This window comes from Anguilla rostrata, chromosome 11 (assembly GCF_018555375.3).
Source record: "Anguilla rostrata isolate EN2019 chromosome 11, ASM1855537v3, whole genome shotgun sequence".
NCBI lineage: Eukaryota > Metazoa > Chordata > Actinopteri > Anguilliformes > Anguillidae > Anguilla > Anguilla rostrata.
In genome coordinates, this window is record NC_057943.1 from 32315704 (window position 1) to 32337843 (window position 22140).

The following is a 22140-nucleotide window of genomic DNA, read 5'->3' on the forward strand; positions in this document are numbered from 1 at the left end:
CGTGGCCGTTGTGCAGCATTCTCTGGTCACGCTGATCTCTGGATGTCCTGTGTTCCCTCAAGGAAGTGATGAAGTTATAAAACTTTCAAGGTAGAGAAAACTCCAGGACACCCCAGGTTTGTATGTCACAGGGAAGGGGAGAAAAACAGACTCCTCAGCATGACTCTGATTGCTACAAGGATGTTCCATTTGATGTTTGCGGAGGGGGTATCAGCGATAGAGAACAGACACAAGCTTGCCATTGTCAAAGGTGATAATCTAAGAACCAGATATCTGACGCAGTACAGAAGTCTTTAGAAGGCTTCTCTAAAGTTGCATAGCAACCAACAATGTTAGAAGCAGCATTGAGCAAGGTCATAACATTAAGAGCTCAATATACTGATATCAGTGACACTCCATGATACTAATATTATGCTTTCTGGCACACCTTCAATCAAAATAGCTAGACTAGAGCTGTCGCTTAGCACGCAGTATGAATTGGCATTAGTACTGAAAACATTTTTTTTAGATCCAAGACTAATTTATTGCCATAGTTGATGCCTTCGAGCTTAAATCCAAAACAATTCATGGAACCTTTAAATTAATAATGGAGAAAAAACCTTTCATAGATTCATCCAAGTGCCACTGAGCTTGTATCAGTGTGAAAAAGTAGAAACAACTAATGTTCTGACATCATGCTGAGTTGCATGAAAATATATCAACACACCTGACCTGTAGATCTATACTATTATTCTGGTGATAGTCGTTGTTATTGTTGTCAAAGTTGTTGGGTGGCTCGTCTTGTGAGGACACTTCCTGTTTGTGGATGGGTGTGGTATCAAATCAGTACCATGCCAGTTCAGACTGGTACCCAGCCCCACAGGGCAGTGTCTGTGCTTAACCGATGAACTGCAGTGTGGGTGTGTGTGTGTGTGTGTTTGTTTGGTGTGTCTGTGCGTGTGCGTGACTATGAAAATGTGTGTGTCTGTGTATGTGTGTGTGTGTGTGTGTGTGCGCGTGTCAGTATGTATGTCTTTGTGTGTACGTGTGTGTTTGAGTGTGTGTGTGTGTGTCTGTGTGTGCATCTGTACATGTGTCTTTGTGTGTGTGTGTGTGTCTATGTGTGTGCGTGTGTTTGTGTGTTGTGTGTCTGAGCGTGTGAGCACGTGAGTGTGACTATGTGTATGTGTGTGTGTCTGTGTGTGTGCGTGTGTTTGTGCATGTGCGTGTGTGTCTGTACATGTGTTTGTGTGTGCATGTGTCTATGTGTGTGTGTGTGTGTGTGTGCATGTGTGCGCTTGTGTGTTACCAGTTACCATAGCAACGATTCAACCCACTTCCTTGTTTACAGTAGCTTCCTTCTTGGTGGCAACACTCATCTGGCAAATATGTAGGTCAATATAAGAAAAATTGACAAAAGCAGTAGCAATAGTGAGACGCTTCCTGCAGCAGCAGTGTGGAAAATAAAAGCAAAGCTCCATAAGAACTGAACATCCAGTCCTTGGAGACAGCCAGGGGTGATTCAGCGCCCGATAAGTTCCACGGAGCGTGCGCAGTTGTGCAAGGACCTGGATTCACTATCGTTTCTTAATTTCGGCTGTCTTTTTCCTGAGCAGCATGCACACCGATGAGCTGGTGTCACTGTCGATTCGGTACAAGCCTGCGCATTGAACACGCGCTCTTTAATTAATTACCACGGTGAATTTTTTAAATGTATGTTGTAGCCTCATTCACTCCCCCATCGTCCCCCATCCATGCCACTGCCCACCAATAAGAATTGTCTGGGGGAATCACTGTTGTCCCCACAATAGCATTGCCCAGGGATGGGAGCGTTTCAGTTAACCAGGATGCCGATGTCACACCACACACCAGCAAACCATACCTGCAAATTGGGAGAGTGGTCAGAAGCAGGGCTTGGCACTGCATGCTTTGGAGCAGAGCATATGCTTGGCTGTGATCTCCCAAAGTGATACTGGAGATTGCAGCCTTAATTAAATATAACAGGCCTTGAATGTAATCTCGGGGCAAGGACACCTTGGCACTTTAAGGGAATAGCCACAATTTCATAGGACATCAAGGCCAAAAAGCACATTGTAAAAGCACTTATCCCATTACAATAAAGAGTAATTGCATTAGCATTTAGCAGAGACTATCAGCCAAAGCATTGTTATCCAGTGGACAGCTTCTGAGTTAGACTCAGGAATGAAAAAGTGCATCATCGCCAATAAGGCACAAAGGCCCATTTGTAATCACAAAGTGTAAAGTTAAGAGAACAAACCAACAATTAGCATTTTGTACAAAAAGAAATACCAGTGTACACCTAACCTACAGTATCTAAACTCAGCTGTATATACTGATAATTTATCGGACAGTCTTTTACAAATACTAACTAGGAATTCAGGAAAAAACGCTCCAATGTGCACATAGGGAGTTATAATAGTTATTTATTACATTTTGATTTGCCAAATATCCTACATCACTTTCTAACCATTCTTTCTCCTTCTCCAGTATATTCATATCAACAGTAATAGTAAGAAACAACCGCAGCGGAACATTACTAGTTGAATTGGGATGTGCAAACTCTTATTTTCTTTACTTCATATTCTTCTGCTTCTATTTATATTCCATCCAAATCCATCGCCATCAAATCTGTCCCAAGATGTTTTTAATATCTTCTTAGAATCATTTTCCTCTCCACAACCTTTCAATTGAATCCAGTCGGTCAAAGCTAGTTTATTCTTTCTTAATTCCAAAAATTCCTTATGAATTCCTCCTGATTCAATTAGAATAGCATTATTAGAGCTGACTTCATTGCACCTATACAAAACCTTAAAGCTCTACTCATTCTGTCAAATTTGTAATAATGTAAAGCTACTACCGCATATACAATACATTCATAATCTGTTGAAGATCTTATCAGTGCCGTGAATATGTTGATTAATGATTGTTTATTGGCCTCTCAGCTGTGTCCTGATACCGATCTCATAATTACTTTTTTACATTTTGTTTCAACCTTTTCCAAATGCATCCATGTATACTTATCAGCAAATCATTGATATTTAGAATTCTGATACTCTTATTTAATGGACGTCCATATACTGTAGCTTTAGTCACTGTATATCCATATCCCTCTAGACAAATACATGTACCATGACTTACAGATTATTTAAATCGCCAATTAGAGGACCACTGTTCCACTTTTAGTAAAGCTTTGCTGAGGTTTTAAATTACATAGGGAACATTCCTTCCCCTCATACAAATGGTTCCATCATCTGCATATAATGGAAATCCTATATTTCTGTCTACATTCATTAAAATGTCATTAATTATTTCTTTAAATTGAATCATAGGACTGATCACTCTTCCTTGCGGAGTACCATTTTCTGTATGAAAACAATTTTATCCTATTTTAACTCTGAACTTTCAGCCTGAGAGGAAATCTAGCACCCAATTATATAGTCTCCTTCTAATACCCATTTAATTCATTCTGATGAACAGACCTCTCCACATGGAATCACAGGCTTTCTCAATAGCCAAGTATCCTACAGCCATTCTTTCATTTTAAAAGTCTTTTCGACCTCATTAATTGCAATTGTGTCTAGTGTGGACCTACTCTTGCAGAAACCACTCTGACACGAGCTAAGAAGACGTCTTCGCATCTGGATAGCCGTGTTAGACCTTCAGGCATATTAACTTTCTTCATCATTACGTCAGCATGGTCAATTCAAAGGCTTGGGACCCAATCATTCTCGTGCATTTGTCTACCCTTTCAGTTTCACTGAAAGGTAATATCTGCTCTTGCATTCTTCAGTAGGCAAACTCCTTCGACTCCTGATCTTTGTAAAAGTCTAATAGAATCGTTAATATTCTAAAGGTATTTGTGACACCACTTACATTGCATAACTGATCTTGTCCTGGTGTTTTGTATCCACTGCCATCTGAAACCCTAAAGCTGATTTCATCTCACATAATGTAAGTTCCACATCAAGAGCTGATCCATCCTCATCTTTCTTTTGATTCATATCATTATTAGCCCTCATAATCTCCATTTTCCGTTTTCTATTAAAATCATCTAAGAGATTGCCACTGTGTACGCTAGCAAAAGCCTTCCCAAGCATATTAACCTTTTCTTTCTTAGATATCGTCAGCATGTCACCATCTACTAACACAGGGCTTTCGGCTGACTTCCTTTACCCACTCATTCTCGTAAGCATTGACTGATCTACCCCCAGTTCAAATCCTCTCCCTGCAGTAGAACAGATCTGTCTCCTTGCATTCTTCTTAGTAGGCCTGATAACTCTTCCGGACATAGCTCTTTTCTTTTGGCCCTGAATTAGATTGTCTTGATTCAGATTATCTTAATATTCTAAAGGCTTCATTTTGTTCTGACAGCCTTACTCTACAATTCCACCACTATTTCCTTTTTTCAAATGACTGTGCTTTTTGGTGTACTTTTCAATGCAGCATTCATAATCATATTTATGACTTGAGATGTACATTTATCTACCTTTCTTTCAATGGGCTCCATGTTTGCTACCTCCAATGCAGCATCCCATACATTTACCCCAACCAGCTCCGCAAAGCACCATCTATTAAATGTACTCCCTTCTTGTGCACATACATTAATATTCATGGTACATAAGATTGGAAAATGGCCAGTTCTTGTGGTTGACTCATTCTTCCACTCACATGAACCTGATACCAATGTGAAATCATAAAAATGTACTTATGGTAATATTCACTCTCTCTCTTTCTTTGTTAAGACAAGCAAGTGACCTTTCATCAATTTATTTCTTCAACTACTATTCCATTGGTATCAGTATGAGTCCCAACCCACAAGCAGTTATGCGCATTGAAGCCTCAACACCATATCTCCCTTCTTTCTATTTTGCCTGAAATAGCATTAAGCATTTTGATAGTTAAACCCTGACATGGGTTATAGAAATTGATTAGTTTAATATTCCCTTTTGTCTTGTGTATTTAAATTATCATACATTCTACTTCTGAGCGAGCTGACAACCTTCTACAGGCCTAAGTGTCCTAAACAAATGTTTCACATCGACCATCTTGTTTATCAATCCTGTGATATCTTATTGGTCTAAAATTCTAAGTGTGACCGTAACCACGTATCTTAAACCCAAACATATCTGGCACAACCTCTAAATCAGAAATTAACCATTTAAACACTTTTCCATTAGCTATCAAGCTTCTAGGATTCTACTGGTCTATATGGAACTCCAGTCAACTGGAATCCTCATTCATTGGCCCCTTCCGCAGAGATCGACAACGATTGGCTACAGGTAGAATCGGTTGCATCCACGGTCTACTAATTTTCCGGAATAACCCGAATGCTCTGTACTTGTTTTGAAACTGAATTTCTACAAACTAAATTTTTACATGCTGATGTGTTCACTCTGGAGTGAAATCCAGAGCTTAGGAGCCCTCACAGAAAAGGATCTATCGGCTTTAGTTTTTACTATGGAGCACGAAACAATAAGGAGAGCACTCAGTGAGGACCTGAGCAATCTCCCAGAACAATTGGGCGCCGGAAGCTCAGAAATATAGATAGGTGCAAGGCCGTGCAAAGCTTTAAGAGTTATCGATAAAACTGAAAAATCAATTCAAAAAATAACAGGAAGCCAGGGGTGCCTGGCAAGGATTGGGGTGATTGGGGTGATACGTGTGCTCTGGTGATGTCTATGGGTCACAGACTTCTGGCAGTCATTGAATGCAAAGGTTTTGTAATCAAGTGCTAAATACTTCATTTCAGATCATGCTGATTTGTCCAATTACTTTTGCTCCCATAAAATGGGGGAACTATGCATAAAAACGCCTCTAATTCCTATTAGATTACCTCTTTTTCTTTCTTATTTCTCAGCCTCATAATGCTTTCCGTGACTTTCATTGGCACAACTCTGGTCCTCATGTCCACAAACACCAATAACAGACTTCAAAGGCAATCAAAAGGAAAGAATCAAAACTAGATACTGAAAGCTCTACGGAAGAAATTGAACACATTGACTAATTACAACCTGTGATGCCATTTGTCCAAAACATCATGACGCCCTGAAATGTGGGAACTATTTATAAAAAGTCCTGTAAATTCAATATGGTGAAACCAAAATGTATAATAATGCCCTTAAATAAAAGCAGAGAATGTGCACTTTAACCACATGTTTGTTTGAGTACAAATCTAAAATTGTGGAGTACAGACCCAAATCAATTGTGTGTGTGTGCGTGTGTGTATGTGTGTATATATATATATATATATATATATATATATATATATATATATATATATATATATATATATAACTGCAGACTATATGTGCGCGCGCAAGTCCCGTGCCCATTGTAAAAGCAAGGAATATCATTAACTAATTACAGAGCCAGTAAACAAACCGTCCATCTCTCGAAATTCATTCTCAGGTTTTATTTACTTTAAATCTATCTTCCATATTTGTTGCATCCTATAGATTACAATAGGCTTCTATGTTTATTGGACATATCGGTAGTCAATCGTTAAAAGGATGAATTAGCCTTGATTTATTCAGATCGTTTGTTTAGATAATTACATGGACGAAGCGAGTATTCGTTTATGCAGATGACTTTCTCATTGAAACTTATTCTCATAAAACATTTCATATTGTCGATTATTCAGTACCGTATATGTCCCCCGATAAAAAAGCTTTTTATTTTCAGAACATAAACAATAGTTTAATTTTCCTTTGTAACTCTCTTTTCAAACTGCACCTATTTGTTGCTAAATAAAAGATTGATAATTATGGAAGGAAATGTTTATGGAAGGAATTATAAATACAATTGTATGTATTCCAGAACTGCATTATTTCATTCTGAACAGACGACAAAATATATTTAGGTACTTACGTCCTGGAAAATTGAAATTCCTTGGATCTGGTTTCTCTGCAGTAGCTGTTCTTCTTGCTTGGAATACAGGTGCTGCAGCTTGGCAGACTGAAGGCACATAGTGATAATCTCCGTGCATGCCATCATTTTTTACACGTTAAAACTGGACGAAGTGTCTTGTGCACACTTGCCTATGAGCTGGGAGCACGCTCGATGGATGTTTCGCCTTTGTCTTTCAGGCGGCTTTCGAATGGCCACTGTCCACTCTGTGGTGCTGAAACGCCGAGCCTTAAGGACGCTGCTCTGCGTTCACGCGACTTTCCTTGGTCAAATATATAACCCCGCCCTCTTCGTATATGATTGGCTAACACCATATTTGAGCAAAGTGGTCTAGGAAGATCCCATTCGTGCATATTTTACACTGCATTTGGGTTCTGCCCCACTTGCAAATAGGAAAATATTGAACTGACTATCAAGTATCTTTTTATAACATTCATTAAAAAGGTATGTTAGGCTACGCTTAGTCCACTATACGTTGTACTGCACACATTGTGTGTGTTCGTAAAAATTAATGTAAACACAAAGGCTGTCAAGAAATATGAGCCACAGTGTGTTATCGTCTGTCCCGATGGTTCCAAATACTGCGGTAGCCTATTTTAAGAATGGGACGTGGAACACTGTTACCCAAATCCATAGAGCCTGACTGTTATTATACCGAAAGCGCCATCTTCTGGATATTTCACACGTACCGTGTGTTCACTGGTTTGGATTTGGGGTAATCATTAATCGTGATTTTATGCGATTTTGGGGTTACCCGATCTTTTCTGCAGAAGTCAGTTCCGTTAGACATACCATACGTGATTTGTAATTGCACTCACTAGGCTATATCTTTCGTGAACCAACAATATGCTCACTTTTAAAAGTATAATTGCAGTTTGCCGTTTTTAATAGATTTAGCTACTTGTATTATACCCTGGGACAACTTCGACGTTTACCTTTGCGTCGGAGTGCAGTCATATTCCGACATACTCCTACTTCCAGAAGTGTTTACTGGAAAGATACAAACCTTACCGCACGATACAGCTCTCCACTTACATCTGCCGGTTGGAGCAGAAAGTACCAACAGCTGGGACACGGTACGTCACACCCACAGTTTTCAAAGCCTTCCGACTTTGCGTAAAGTCGCCCTACGTTGCGTGAAGTCGCCAGTGTATAATAAAATAATGGGTATATGGCAAAGTAAATGGAATAATGAAAGAAAGGATGGAGATACAGTACTATACAGAAATCAATAACTGTTTACTAGTTTAAAGGGAAGTAAATAAGAGAAGAGGTAGTATTATCGAGACTAAGATTTGATCATCCAGAGCTCAACTCAACTTTGTTTTTATGGGTAAACGCAATTCAGATATGTGTGTGGAATGAAATGTCAAATAAAGTTGTAAACACGTACTTTTGCAATGTACAAAATATAATTCAGAGAGGGAAAGGTTGTACCAAATAGTGAACGAGGTTGGACGGGGATGGGACTTCAAAAGGATATTAGGGATGGGGTTACGGAAGGTTAGTAAGGCACTTTTATGTTTTCTTAGAGATATACTAGGTTAGTGAATAGAATTTAAGATTTAGGCAAGAACAATTAAACTACATAATACCGCACACTCCAGCACAGTAGGTGGCGGTGTGCATCTTAACATTGGTTTAAAATCCGCTAATAAAATCAAAGAGGAAGAAGAAGGAAAAGAAGAAAGCCGCCCAACGTTGCGTAATCACGTGAGAAGGTTACGAAGATGGTGGAAGTTTCTTTCCTGGAGTAAACTGGAGTGGAACCCGCACAATAAAGACTACAGTGTCCCCCTGACAACTTGGGCGCACGTTTTTAATTTAATCCACTTACAGATACGGGTAAGGTAAACCACCCAAAAAGCTTGCTTTGTGCACATTATACAGCTGGTCAGTCACCCAGCTAAACGATATGCTTGTTAACTTCGCGTCCTCGCCGTCTAGAGGTGTGTGGAATCGGTGCTGGCACACTGAAGTGCCCGAACTGGTTTCGATCTACTCGGCAGGGCAGTAAACGTCAGCTGGGTTGTTGTGAAATTTTAGTTGTATATGAAAAATTGTAGTACAGATTTGCGGACTGGCTGTCTAGTTACATGTCGGGCCCATTGTTTAGTTCGTGCTTACTTATTCATTAGAATTTGCTAGCGAAGCAGAAGTGTTGTTAGCGGCTGCGAACGCTAGCTTTACATATGAACGTTGACTATACACAAGGATAGGACAGCAGTTGTCTAGCAATAACGCGAATTTGTTAACCAGAGGCCTCTGTCCACCGTTTATGGAATAGATCGCCAGCTAAATTAGTCTAGCTAATCTGGCTGTCATTCTTGCTAATGCACTTTCTGTAGTCTTAATTTAGGTTAATTTGCTATTCAGTGTTATACCGGTATATTAAACGGTCCCTTTAACGTCAGAAGGCTGCGAGTATATTATTTGCTCAAGTTAACTTCGCTACAACATTGTGAGCACGGCTATCTATCTGTCTACGCAATGGTATGCATGTCATCATAATGTAAGGCTAAGGTTAACTGAACCGCGAATTTAAATTGGTACTACCTCACCTCGCCAAGTATAAGTTCATAGATTTTACCTGGCTATCTGTCATTGTTTTGCTAGTATTAGGATTGTGAATTTGGGAGAAGACCCACCCTCTTATCTTCCTTACCATTAAGTTAGCTAGATAAACTAAATAATAACTTTGTGCGTGTGTGCGCGCGCGCGTGTGTGGGTGTGTTTGTGTGCGCGCTCGCGTGTGTAAACAAATATTTAACCATACTGGGCTAATTCTTAACGCTGCTTATTGCCATTAAGTAAACCAATGGATTAAGTGCCGAATAACCAAATGTAGTAACATTTCAAGTGACCCATATGGGGAAATATCAGAAAGAAATATAAATATCTACTTTGTTTTTCTGTCGAAAACAAGTTTCATGGAAAGCTTTTCACAGATAAGCGGATTGCCAAATGGGCACGGACGGAATAGCCTACGTAAACAACCCAGCCCATATAATCATGTTTGTGTCATACGGACACTTGCTGAATATTTCTGGAATGAGTGTGAGCGCTGGGGGGTGTACTAAGAAGGAAGCGGGCTATGAGGGCTTAGGACGGTCCCATTGTCAAAACAGGTTTTTTTGCAAGTGCTATTTTGCTGACTTTTTGCGCCCTCTATCTACCCTCTTTAGTCCTCATCATTGCAGACTAAAATTCAGTTCAGGTGAATGATAAGAAATACCTGGCATTTTTTTTAGGTCAGCCAGTGGTACAATTTGCATGTAAAAACTACGAAAACATTCTCTTTTTTTTCCCCTGATAGACCAAATTGATTAAATTCACCAGCGTATCATTGCATTTTACTGGCATTTGTTACTAGCAACAGCTGGCCTCTAATTTTCCTGAAACTTCAAGCGCTTGTTAGGCCACTGTTATTATAGTTGCATGTTATTTTAATCATTTCCCACTGCTGCACACAAGATATTGGTTATTTTAATAAATGAATGTTTTTAAAGGAAGCAATCTGTGATTTTTTCCTCTCTTCAGTTTTCTGTGATTTTCAACAACTGTGCCGTGACTGCTCCGTTAGCCAATATTTTCCCAGACAAATATATCCAGCCTTATTAATAATGTTGCCTAATTTTTATGACACAACATGCACTAGCAAAATAACACCTGCCTTCTCAGACACGCCCCTCTCATGTCATTTTCCTTTCAGAAGTCATTAGAATTCACCTATTTGAAAGCTGTTCTGAACAAAATGATCGGAAACACTCGTTGGTATGGTGCACCCCCTGGCAATTTACAGTTCTCGCGTGCCTGGTTCAGATGGTGGATGACTCGCGTTTTCCTCTCGTCATATAAATTTGAGTTAGCCCGTGTCTCCGTCTCTCAGCAGCGCGTCACGTATTGGGTGATGTCAGAAGCCTTGTCCTATTTCACCCCCTATATAACCCCCAAGCCCTTGTCCACTCCAGGGACTCGGCTGTCCCTGGAAATACGCCCTACGCCAAATCCGTGAGTCCAGATGGCTCTGTTTGGGAATGGGCTATACCTTGGGCTTCATAAGCTCGCTTCACAAAACCGAACAACCACAACCGGACTTAACCGGTATCTCAAAGTTATCATTTTGCTAAATTAATCCAGCTCTGTACGTGTTCCCATGAAAGTGGTGGTGTCTGCGAAAATGAGCCTAAATCGAGTACAGCATGGACTGTACTTGATTAGTGTATTTCTCATCTAATGAAAAAAGACTGATATGGGCAGATATGAAGAACATAAAACAATTATTATCTTAAAAAGTAACACTGTTGCTGGCAACATAGCCCGGGACAATAGTTCGCAAAAAAATTGCCAGTAGTGTACATTTGTTAGTTAATACCTTATTTACCATACCACTTCTAACAACTAAAGTTGCACTATCACTAATTGTCCTTCATTTTATTTCTATGTGACAGCTGCTCAGAGCTCCTTTAGAGCTCCTACACCTTTTTCCAAGATATTTAAAATATTACCTGAAGCAGTCACACCAGTTTTATTTTGGTGTCTAAATAATCTCTGCCCTGCAAAAACACCCCTGAGCTCTGTGCGGTCCTATGGGAATGGAGATGCCTTTTTCCTAAGGAGCTGATTGGTCAAAGGGTGGTGCTTTTATGTTTTAATCCAATAGCCTGCACATAACCTGCCCTGGACCAGGTTAGCCATGCAGCATAATTTACCATGGCGATATACCCAGATTTAAAGTCAGTCAGTTTTGTGATGCAGAAGACCCAGGACTAAATCTTAAATTAGCTTGCTAACCCCATAATCTCGCTTTGTAGTACACCCCACTGGTGTTTCCATTTCCACTACAGATCCAGGTTCAGGAGTTCCTGCCTTGTTCCAAAATGTCAAAACAGGAAGTAACTTTGACCTGAATACTTTAAATAAGATATTCAGTTGGACCGATTGAACATTTTCCATGAAGTAGTTGCTTCTTGCATTTGTTTTAAGAAATCTCACGGTATTTGTGAATATACGGAAATTCTCTGATATATCATTCTGTTAAAATTATAATCAGGCAGAGCCCGGTAGAGACTAATAAATAATTCAGGCACCCCTGCTGTTGTTTAGTGCTTGTCTGGAGATTTCTGCAATCTTAAAAAACTGGCACAAGTCACAACACTTTTTCAGTTGTGGGTGTGGAATCCTTCAGATAAATTATAGCTTCTGTAGATTGCTCAAAGGAATCAAATTAATACAAGCGTTTTGACTCTGACAAAGTGATATATGAAAGAAACCGGCATGGTTCTTTGACATTTTTAATAACTGTTTATTGCTTCAGAATGCATTTTCACTACATAATGAGGCAACATGTGATAGGCCTTGCTTCAGATTGGTAGCCAGGTAGTGTTTTCAGGCCGTGGAAGAGAGGACTTTGCCTTGGAGGAGGACTTTGCCTTGATCCAGGGTGGAAGCAGGGTTATTAATTACTTGGATTCCCTCGATTTTTTTTCTGTTTTGAAGAGATTTGGTGCGCTGAAATTTCAGCAGTTTTTGAGGAAGCAGGAGAAAGCAGCCTCCGCCTGTGATTCTCTCGCGAGGAGAAGTGAATTGTAGTGCCTTGCAGAAGCAGCCATCTTGCTTAACGCAGTGTGTGAACGTCAGACGTTACTGCATTGCCGAAGGGCACTGAACATTCACAACAAGAATTCCTGAGGTTCAGGTTTCCACACAGTGATGACATGAGCATTAAATTAGGCCTACATTTCTCAAAACAGTTGATGACTCTGTCATATTTGGGGGACTTGGACTTTTATATGTGGCTCAGTCTTGGCATAATTTCTTGTTTAGTTGTTTTTATGGATGCGGCCCAAGTGTTGCTGTTCTTTCCCAGATTATTTCTCGTTGGCCTGTGAGCGTACCCTTTGGAGCAGCGCTTGGTGAGGGAGGATGGGACGGGGGTGGGGTAGAGTTTAACTCACTCTAGACCAACTGGCTATCCCTAAGGGGTCATAAGATAGACCTGCCTGACCGTGTAACTTCAGCGTAAGCTTCAGGAAAACTTGTGGCTTATATGCTTCTCTGGGAATACACAGCCGACCTAAGCAGTCTGAATTCAAAAACCAACTGGAGCCTCTGGCTAGAGAGGTGACCTGGTCACCTCTCAATTGAAATGAATGTGTGTACCCTTCTCTAAAGCCTTAAGCAGTGCTGGGAATGGTGGCGTAGTACACAACGGTAGCAGCATGCATCGCGGTGCCCTGTCCTTTACAGTGTGGGCTTACATGTGCCCCGCTGCACGGAAGGTAGCGTCTGGGGGTACCCCGGGGTCACCATGTCGGTCAGTCCGGGATTCGCGGGACCAGAGAAAGGGCCTTAAATAATGCTGGCGTTAAATTTGAGCTTTAACTAGCCCCTGGGGAGCAGGGGGGAGCGAGCGGCAGCTTCCCCTGCAGTCAGCAGAGCAGTCATGGGCCATTCAGGTGTTGAAATTAATAGGCTAGGTATAGAAAAACTATTCTGTATAGACACGCAAGTTTAAAAAAAAGTGTCAGATTAATGGCCTGCCAAGGGGACGGAATCTTTTTAAGACGGTAATTTTCAGCGTACTAATCTGTGGTTAAAGACGCGGAAATGGCCGCCGTTTGTTCACTGTCTGCCTTTGTTGGCGAAACTCACAGTATGTGGGCTTTCAAACTTTTTGTTTAGATACAGTCAGATCATGGGGGTAAAGAAAAGGCAGTGTGTCTGCGAATGCCTGAGTGCTTACTCATCGCTTACGGTGGCGTCGCTGGCAGAAGTTTTGGATTCCTGCTTGTTAAAAACCTGGAGGAAAGTGTTTGGTTGGCAGCTGAAGACCGAGGTCTCTAGCTGAGGGGAAAAAACTGCATTCTCTGCGCACAGTCGTCGCTGTCTGAGGAGCTTGTGAAGTGCTGTAGATCGCAGTGGTCTCAGTGTATTCCACTTTGTGATTCCTAACCCTCCCCAAAGAGAAGCAAAACACTTAAATCTCCATTCAAATAAGCTTATTAAATAATTCATTTTTAAAAATAAATTATGGGTTTTTAATAAGTTTTCAACAGTTAAAACTTCTCCCTTGTCCAAAACATAAAATATAAAATATATTTATTTGATTTAATTAGGTAATAATTAAAGATATCATCAGTTAAATCCCCAAATTTTTTGATGGGCAGATCAGCCTGTTGGATCGTCCAAAATGTACAATTCTCAGCCAAATTAAAATGAATACATTTATTAAGTTGCAAAAGTTCCAGACATGGACATTGGTGACGTGGGGGTGAAGAAGACCGAGAGAGAGAACGGAGCACGATCACCAGATCAAATTTATAGAGGCTGTTTCTCAAAGGCGATCATCTGAAAACCAGATATCCGACACCTGTTAGCGGCGGCGGGCCGTTTAACCTTCACGCGGATGCCGGTAGCTGAAGTGTCTCGTACGGCGTGCCGTACTTGGCAAACTTTTTTCCACACTCTCCTGCGCTTCCCGCCATCATCCCGCCCGCGGTCTGGCGTGCGGTCGCCGTGCGGTCGGCGGTGGGCCGTGCCGCTCTCGGGCAGGTCCGACGCGGGCGGGTGAAGTCGCCCGGTCTCCGTTTGAGCGCTCGTTCACAACGGCGCGGCGCCCAGGGCTCTGCTTCGCCGGCTTCTGTCCGAACCGCCGCAATAAATTATTAACCCGGGTCTCGGTCGATCGGAAAAAAAAGCGCGCGCGGGTTTCACGTGTCGAAAGGGAAAGGGGTTGGCGGTCGTATCATGCGCCGCCGTAAAAGGCTATTGTCGGCCCAGGAAGTACTGGGGCAGATTTCCTTTTGTGGCAGAGACCGTACGCTCAGGTGTTGCGTTACGGTCATCTCAGCTCCCGCCAAGTGCTCTGGCACATTAAGTCGTCTGCATCTATGAAATCATGGTCTGCAGATATGCAATTATGGTGTGCGTATGTGCAGTCATGGCCTGCATGTGTGCAATCATTACCTGCATGTGTGCAATCATGGCCTGCATATGTGCAATCATGTCCTGCATATGTGCAATCATGGCCTGCATATGTGCAATCATGGCCTGCATGTTTGCAAACATGGCCTATATATATACAATCAAGGATGGTTGTCACTGAGCTGGGGTGGGATGGAATGGAATTGTAAGAATGAGCACAGACAGCCGTTCTGGATTTATGATTTTGTGCATATTACAATTCCTTTTACATTCATTAAATTTAATTACACGATTGCCAGTTTGGAATTTATGAATTGAAGTTTAGTACATTTATGGAACTGACAGATATTAAATAGAATTAACCCCCACCCTGTTATGATATGTAAAACCAGCTGCTGTAGAATTTGACTAGCTGTTGGCACCTGCTCATTATAGCTATTTGGCACAAGGCCCAAGCAGGTTTTTTTTTTTTAAAACCTGTTACATATTTAAAATAGTTTTAAGCAGCAAGCATGGCCACTGCTTTGAATGCACATTAGAATAAGGGGTTGGATTATGTCTGTCTGTAGGAAGAGTTTTAGGCGTTATAAAGTGGGACCTTACAAAACTGTTTTGTGTGGCTGTAGCCAACTAAATTCACGTCAGAAAACTTCACCGACATTGGAACTAGGGCTGGTTATTTTCAGTTATTTCACAGATCGAGGGATCGCATAATGTGCTTGATTCCAGATCGATTCCTAGCATGGGGAATGATCTATTTTTAGAACGCGTCTTGGCTGGGCGGCAGCACTGGTTGTGTAGAAAATGGACTCACGCCTCATTACATCAGTGCCCACGCACATCAATACCCAGGTTTTTCCGTCATTATCTAGTCTTAATGCTTAGCTTATTGCGTCAGTAAACATAGTCAAATGTTGCTCGCCCACAAAACCAAAGTACAGCGGCTTGGCTGAATACTCTATTCTGTTTGGCTGGGACGTGTGTATTATTTAAGCAAGAGGCTGTGCTATATTGTGAATATAGTCACAGCTAAAGGGCATTGTTAGACTCAACGCAAAGCACACAACCTCAGCCTTGCTTTCTGTGTCCGAATATTGCCAGCCTTGACACGTCTCTTTTGGCACCGTACTGAATCGCGACTTCTTCTCCCGGACATCCCATGATGCAGTGCGCATACATTAGAATACACAGATAGTAATTTTAGTATCTGAATACTTGGCACCTCCCCACGGTTAACTGTGTACTGGACTACCCCTACACACCCCTACTTTCAATGCCATGTGAACTCTGGACATACCACATTGGCCTTCAGTGCCTTCCTAAATGAATAAAAAACTGTTCTGACCAGCCAGCACCAGACTCGACGTTTGATTGGAGGAACTGGCGTGCGACCACAAATTAGGCTTCAGCTAGGCCTAGTTTGATAAAGGTAGTAGGCCAAATCTGTAAATAATTTATTCATTAAATATCTGTGCTAAATAGCTGTGTAGGAAGAAATTTTTCACCTGCCATTGGTTGCGTGGTTGCAACCAAAAAAGAAGAATGTGAGCTGTGTAAGTTTCGCTGGATAAGAGCGTATGTGTAGCAAATGATTGTGGGAATTAATGGAAGCCCGGCCTGCTGATTAACTTGTATCCCAGTGACCCGTTCACTTCTGCACCATGGTGCTATAGGGATGGAATTCCTTTAACAACGCGTGTGTGTTAGGCTAAACGACGCACATCACGCACTTCGCAAAGATGTGTCATTCCCCAGTCTCTGGTTCTGCAGGGTGTCAGCTAAGGAACCAGGTGAACTGACAATTCAGGGATGTCATTCTTTTTTCTTTTTTCTTCATCAGTCAGGAAATACTAAATGCCCTTTGTGTGTGTGTGTTTTGCAGGTAGACCGCTCCAGCCCTGTGTAATGGCCTGCAGCAATGCCAAACCAGGCTCTGTCAATGGCTACCCCCTGAAGGCACAGCTTCAGATCACTGGTGCGTGAGTACGCCCCACCTGCACTGTGCTCACAGCCGTCAGACCCCCCGGTCTTCAGTATGCCCCACCTGCCACACAACCATTAGACCCCCAGCCTTCAGTATGCCCCACCTGCCACACAACCAGTAGACCCCCAGCCTTCAGTACACCACCCACCTGTCACACAACCATTAGACCCCCAGCCTTCAGTATGCCCCACCTGCCTCACAACCATTAGACCCCCAGCCTTCAGTATGCCCCACCTGCCACACAACCAGTAGACCCCCAGCCTTCCGTACTCCCCACCTGCTCCAAAGCTCCAAATCCTTTGCCTTGGAATCAGAGACATTATTGACTTGAAAATTGAAATATCCGGCCATTAGAAATCTGTCAAAACAAATCAATAAAATGGATACGCTTCAGGTAAAAACACTGAGTTCTGCTTCCTACAAGGCCTAAGACAACCAGCACTAGTGGATCAGAGGAGTCACATTTCAATATAATTGCAAGATATCCAACTGCAGAAAAATCACCAAAAAGTCTTTGTTTGAAATTGTAGATGTGTGCAGAAAGTAAGGCAACGCGTCCACGTAATTACCCTATTAATTATTCAAAGTGTATTTTGATATCCATAATGCCAGCTCAACTACTTGAAAACGAACCTTAGCTTCCATATCACATTACTCCACCAGCCAATTAAAATGCACAACATTTTTTTCTTTTTGCGGTCACAAAAGTCCATTTCGTGCACAAAATCCTTTTCAAGTGTCAGAACAGTGCATTCTGTGGCCACAAAATGCTTGTTTAACGATGAAGACCCTGGACATGACACCCTGTATGGTTTTTCCCTATAAAGATTTAATGTTTTCATACCGCAAAAGCTATGGTTTGTGTACACAGCAGAAACAATGCTTGTACTTTCATGCAAGCCTAATAGGTTATTGACCATTGGAATCGTAATTTCATTGGCTAAAATGCGTATTAGTCATTGCTATAATTGCTCGCCTTTGGCTGGCTGTGCACTGGTGATAATTTAGGGTGTCCATGTCGAGTCATCACTTGGCCAGCACTGGTCAGAGAAACTTGTAGGTGGGCTCTTGTTCCTGACAGTCAGGAGAAATCAGTAATGGTAATTGTTCTTGCATAGAAAGTACTCTAAATGTGCAGGCCTCAGAGAAACAGACAATAATGATAATTCCTTCGGAAAATAAAAAAAATGTAAACAATGGTCGTTCTATAGACATTTCTCTGGGGTAGCATGTTTTTGGGACTAAGAAGTACTGTGTATTTTTTTCACTGGACCCTTGCCATGAATACCATTTGCATACTGAATTTACCGTGATTCATGTTGTCTGTGGATTTCCAAAACGCATAGGTGAGAATCCCACACGCCTGTTTTGCCCTCCACAAGTTGTAATAAGGATATAAAAGTTTTCAAACAGTATATTGTGTGATGAGATTTAAAATTCCTCCATAAAAAACGTTATGAATGCAAATAATCCCACATGCCAGTGTGACTTAAGGGGTTTAAAAACTCTCCTTTTGTTCTTCCCCAACAGTCCTCTCAGCCAGACTGAGAGAAAGCAGGAAGAACTGGTTCGGGCCCAGTCCGTACGTGGAGGTCGCTGTGGACGGACAGTCCAAAAAGACCGAGAAATGCAACAACACCCACAGCCCCAAGTGGAAACAGCCTCTCACTGTGTAAGTGTGTCAGTGTGTCGAGCGCCCTGCTTCACAGTGGGTCAGTGTTGAATTGTAAAAGGAATAAGAGATTAGCACAACTAACGTCCGTATGAAACTATAAAGCGTGAAGCAGGAGGTCACCCTGCGCCCGTGCCTTAATTTAGCCTCCAGGCTTCTAGAGTTTCTGTCCCAGGGTCGGTGTCTCGTTTTAAAGATCACTGATGGGATTCTCTCTCTCCCTCCCAGGCTTCACACAGAGAGAGTGGTTTCAGAGCGTAACCTTTTCCCTGCTCCCTGTGCTTCTGTGTGTTAAGCCCTCTTAATGTGATAAAGAGCTGTTGCCTACAGTAGACTCTTTTTTTACTCATACCCTTGATATGGGTGAACAAAAAACTGTGTATAATAAAGTATACCAATAATGAGGTATGTTTTAGGCTCAAAAGTGCGGGAAATTATATTCTTTATTATAATGCTTTATTACACCAACCAAAATAGTATGGTTCAAGTACATTTTTTCCCCCAGAAAAGTGGGGAATCCTAAATATGTCAACCATTTGTCAACTTGGTTAGTTTGTGAACCTCTTTTTTTCCCTGTTGAACTATCTATCTCCCTACACGTGGGGGCAAGATAGACTTGCATACTTTACCTGTCCTGTTGCGAGGTCCATCTTTGGCCAAGGTATATCTTCCTAGCAGAAGGAGGTTTTTAGACACAATGTCTTGGATACATGCTGGAGTTTGTGATTCCATCTGTTTATAGAAGGGCCCCAGGCCCTGTGGAACCTGGCAGGTATTTTTAGACAGAAACTGGAGAAGTACCAGACAACTGGAAGCAAGGTATGATACCAACATATAAGAAAAGGGACCATACTGATGCAGGAAGCTACAGGCCTGTCAGTGTAACCCTGCTTCACATGTAAAATACTGGAGTCTATCATTAGTCATACCCAACAAACCTTTTGGCATTTTTTGAGGAAGCTACAAAGCGTTTTTGATTGTAGCAAGGCTTACTTAGGTTTCCAGAAAGCATTTGGTAAGGGACCATGTGAGAGACTCATTATCAAAATGAAGACAGTCGGAATGTGGGAATGACGTGCTGTTTTATCATGGCTTGAATTCTTTGCATGCCGAACATAATGCTGATGTGCAAGTTCAAGATGTCCGTGTCCCAAGAGACGGTTCCAGTTGTAGTTCAGATGTAGCTTGTTAAATTCAAGAGGCCTTGTTTGGCGAATTGTTTTCAATAGAGGCACCCTTGCAACTCTTCCATATAGGCCATTGTCTGGTGTCTTTGAATGGTAGCTTTGGCCACCTTGTAACCCTCAGTTGGTGGGTTATTTGAAAGATCTTGAACGGTACCCCTTGAACTTCTTTTTGCCTGTTGAACCATTTGTCTCGCTACACATGGGGGAAAGATGGACTTGTTCCAGTGGCCTTAAATGTCCTAATAGACACAACATTAGAAAGTGTTATTATTAACTTTTTGAGTTGTAGTCATCTTCTGGTCTTTTAAGGTCAATAACCTTTTGTGTGATGCTTTCAGGAAGTTCTCTGCCTTCCATCTACCATAATGGGAGCTGACCCGAGTATTTGAAATGTGTGCACCCTCCTTTTTAGACCCTGGGGAAACAGGAAACCATTGTAGGCCACGATATAGTTCCCTTGCCTTCCAGTGAGGTTTTTTATGAAGATAGTCTTTGTTTGACCTTTGATTAAAATATTTTATTTCCTGATAGAGGACAGTAAAACTTTGATAAGTGAGTTGTGACGTCACTGGAGTAGGTTTATATCAACAAGTAGAACAATGCCAGTGGTGATTGGTGGATATACTTTCTGGCTACTTCCTGGTAATTCCCACTGGTATCCTGTGGAGGTATAGCAAGAAAGTATCCACCAAACACAGTTTGCTTAGTTCTATTGATTGTTAGCAACTTTCTCAGTGATTGGTGGAGCTTTGCTGTTTTCCTCTTGTGAAGTGATGGCACAACCGTCTCATTAGTATGTACTTTTATTATTTCTGATTCCTGAGTGTCATTTTTTGTCTCCACAGAATGAAAACCTTCACAAAGGAGATGTTTTTTGTTTGCATTTGTTTCATTTAAAAAAAATTCTTTTCCACCCTTTCACAGAATCGTCACTCCTTTCAGTAAGCTGGTCTTCCGTGTGTGGAGTCATCAGACTTTAAAATCGGACATTCTGTTAGGAACGGCCACGCTTGAAGTTAGCGAAACGCTGAAATCCAATGACATGAAAAGTGAGTACAAGTCTTAGGTTTGTTTTCCATAACAGAAGTGCAGCATACTGCAGTATATCACCATGTATGTATGTGTGTATATATATATATATATATATATATATATATATATATATAATTATATGTGTGTACATATATAATTTTATATATAAAGCTATCTGAAAGCAGTAATATCTGAATGTAGCTATCATTTCTGTATTTTGTACTATTTCTATGTTGGTTAAGTGTCACAATGTATTTTCTGTTCTTGAAAACAAATTCTTGAAAATTCCTATATTGCAGTATAGTATCTGTGTTTTCATGTAATTGTGGTGTTGCTTATTGTTTTGACATTGCGGGGACAACCAGACAGTTGTGCAAGTCTGAGTCATGCTGGTTCCTGCAGCAGCATGAAACTTAAAACAGGGTCTGACAAAAACCATGCAGCGTGCTGCAATGCAAAGATGCTGGCAGGGAAAATTGCAATTTAAAAATTGCTGTCGTCACTATGTGCATATCTAGACCCGCTACATGGAGAGGCCCATGTGAATGTGAGTCATGCAGCTCACTGTTGTCTTGCGCTCACTGTTCACTGTGGCTTCTCAGGACGTAGGGCGTTTACCATTTTATACAGCAGGTTAATGATTTTTAGGTCTGAAAGACAATAGAAAATGACCAGCAACCAGTTAGCGGCTAGCAGCTAGCAAACTCCCAACAAACAGGCAACCACTAGTCGTCACAAAGTGACCACTAGAAAATAGAGCTGGCAGCAGCTAGCATCTAGCGACCAACAGACAGACGCTGGAGATGTCAGACGGCAGGCAGACGCTGGTAGATGTCGGACGGCAGGCAGACGCTGGTAGATGTCAGATGGCAGGCAGACGCTGGTAGATGTCAGACGGCAGGCAGACGCTGGTAGATGTCAGACGGCAGGCAGACGCTGGTAGATGTCAGACGGCAGGCAGACGCTGGTAGATGTCGGACGGCAGGCAGACACTGGAGATGTCAGACGGCAGGCAGACGCTGGTAGATGTCAGACGGCAGGCAGACGCTGGTAGATGTCAGACGGCAGGCAGACGCTGGTAGATGTCAGACGGCAGGCAGACGCTGGTAGATGTCGGACGGCAGGCAGACGCTGGTAGATGTCGGACGGCAGGCAGACACTGGAGATGTCAGACGGCAGGCAGACGCTGGTAGATGTCAGACGGCAGGCAGACGCTGGTAGATGTCAGACGGCAGGCAGACGCTGGTAGATGTCAGACGGCAGGCAGACGCTGGTAGATGTCGGACGGCAGGCAGACGCTGGTAGATGTCGGACGGCAGGCAGACGCTGGTAGATGTCGGACGGCAGGCAGACGCTGGTAGATGTCGGACAGTAGCTGATGGAGGAAAGGCTGCAGGTACCCCAGTCAGGCGTAAGCAGGCGCTCTTTGGTCC

The 22140-nt window shown here is 42.0% G+C and overlaps 2 protein-coding genes across 3 annotated transcripts in view; one reads left to right on the forward strand and one right to left on the reverse strand.

Moving 5' to 3' along the window:
* Positions 1–7166, reverse strand: part of LOC135234623 (N-terminal EF-hand calcium-binding protein 1-like) — a 44396-nt gene extending 37230 nt beyond the window's left edge. For both annotated transcript variants that reach the window (XM_064299423.1, XM_064299422.1), the window contains exon 1: positions 6868–7166. In XM_064299423.1, the coding sequence (XP_064155493.1) occupies positions 6868–6993 (126 nt within the window). In that variant the 5' untranslated portion in view covers positions 6994–7166. The remainder of the gene's footprint in view (positions 1–6867) is intronic.
* Positions 7167–8595: 1429 nt separating this feature from the next.
* Positions 8596–22140, forward strand: part of itchb (itchy E3 ubiquitin protein ligase b) — a 36540-nt gene continuing 22995 nt past the window's right edge. Inside the window, exons 1-4 of the mRNA XM_064299425.1 lie at positions 8596–8751; positions 16715–16807; positions 18347–18488; positions 20600–20724. Coding sequence (XP_064155495.1) covers positions 16738–16807; positions 18347–18488; positions 20600–20724 — 337 coding nt within the window. The 5' untranslated portion in view covers positions 8596–8751; positions 16715–16737. The remainder of the gene's footprint in view (positions 8752–16714; positions 16808–18346; positions 18489–20599; positions 20725–22140) is intronic.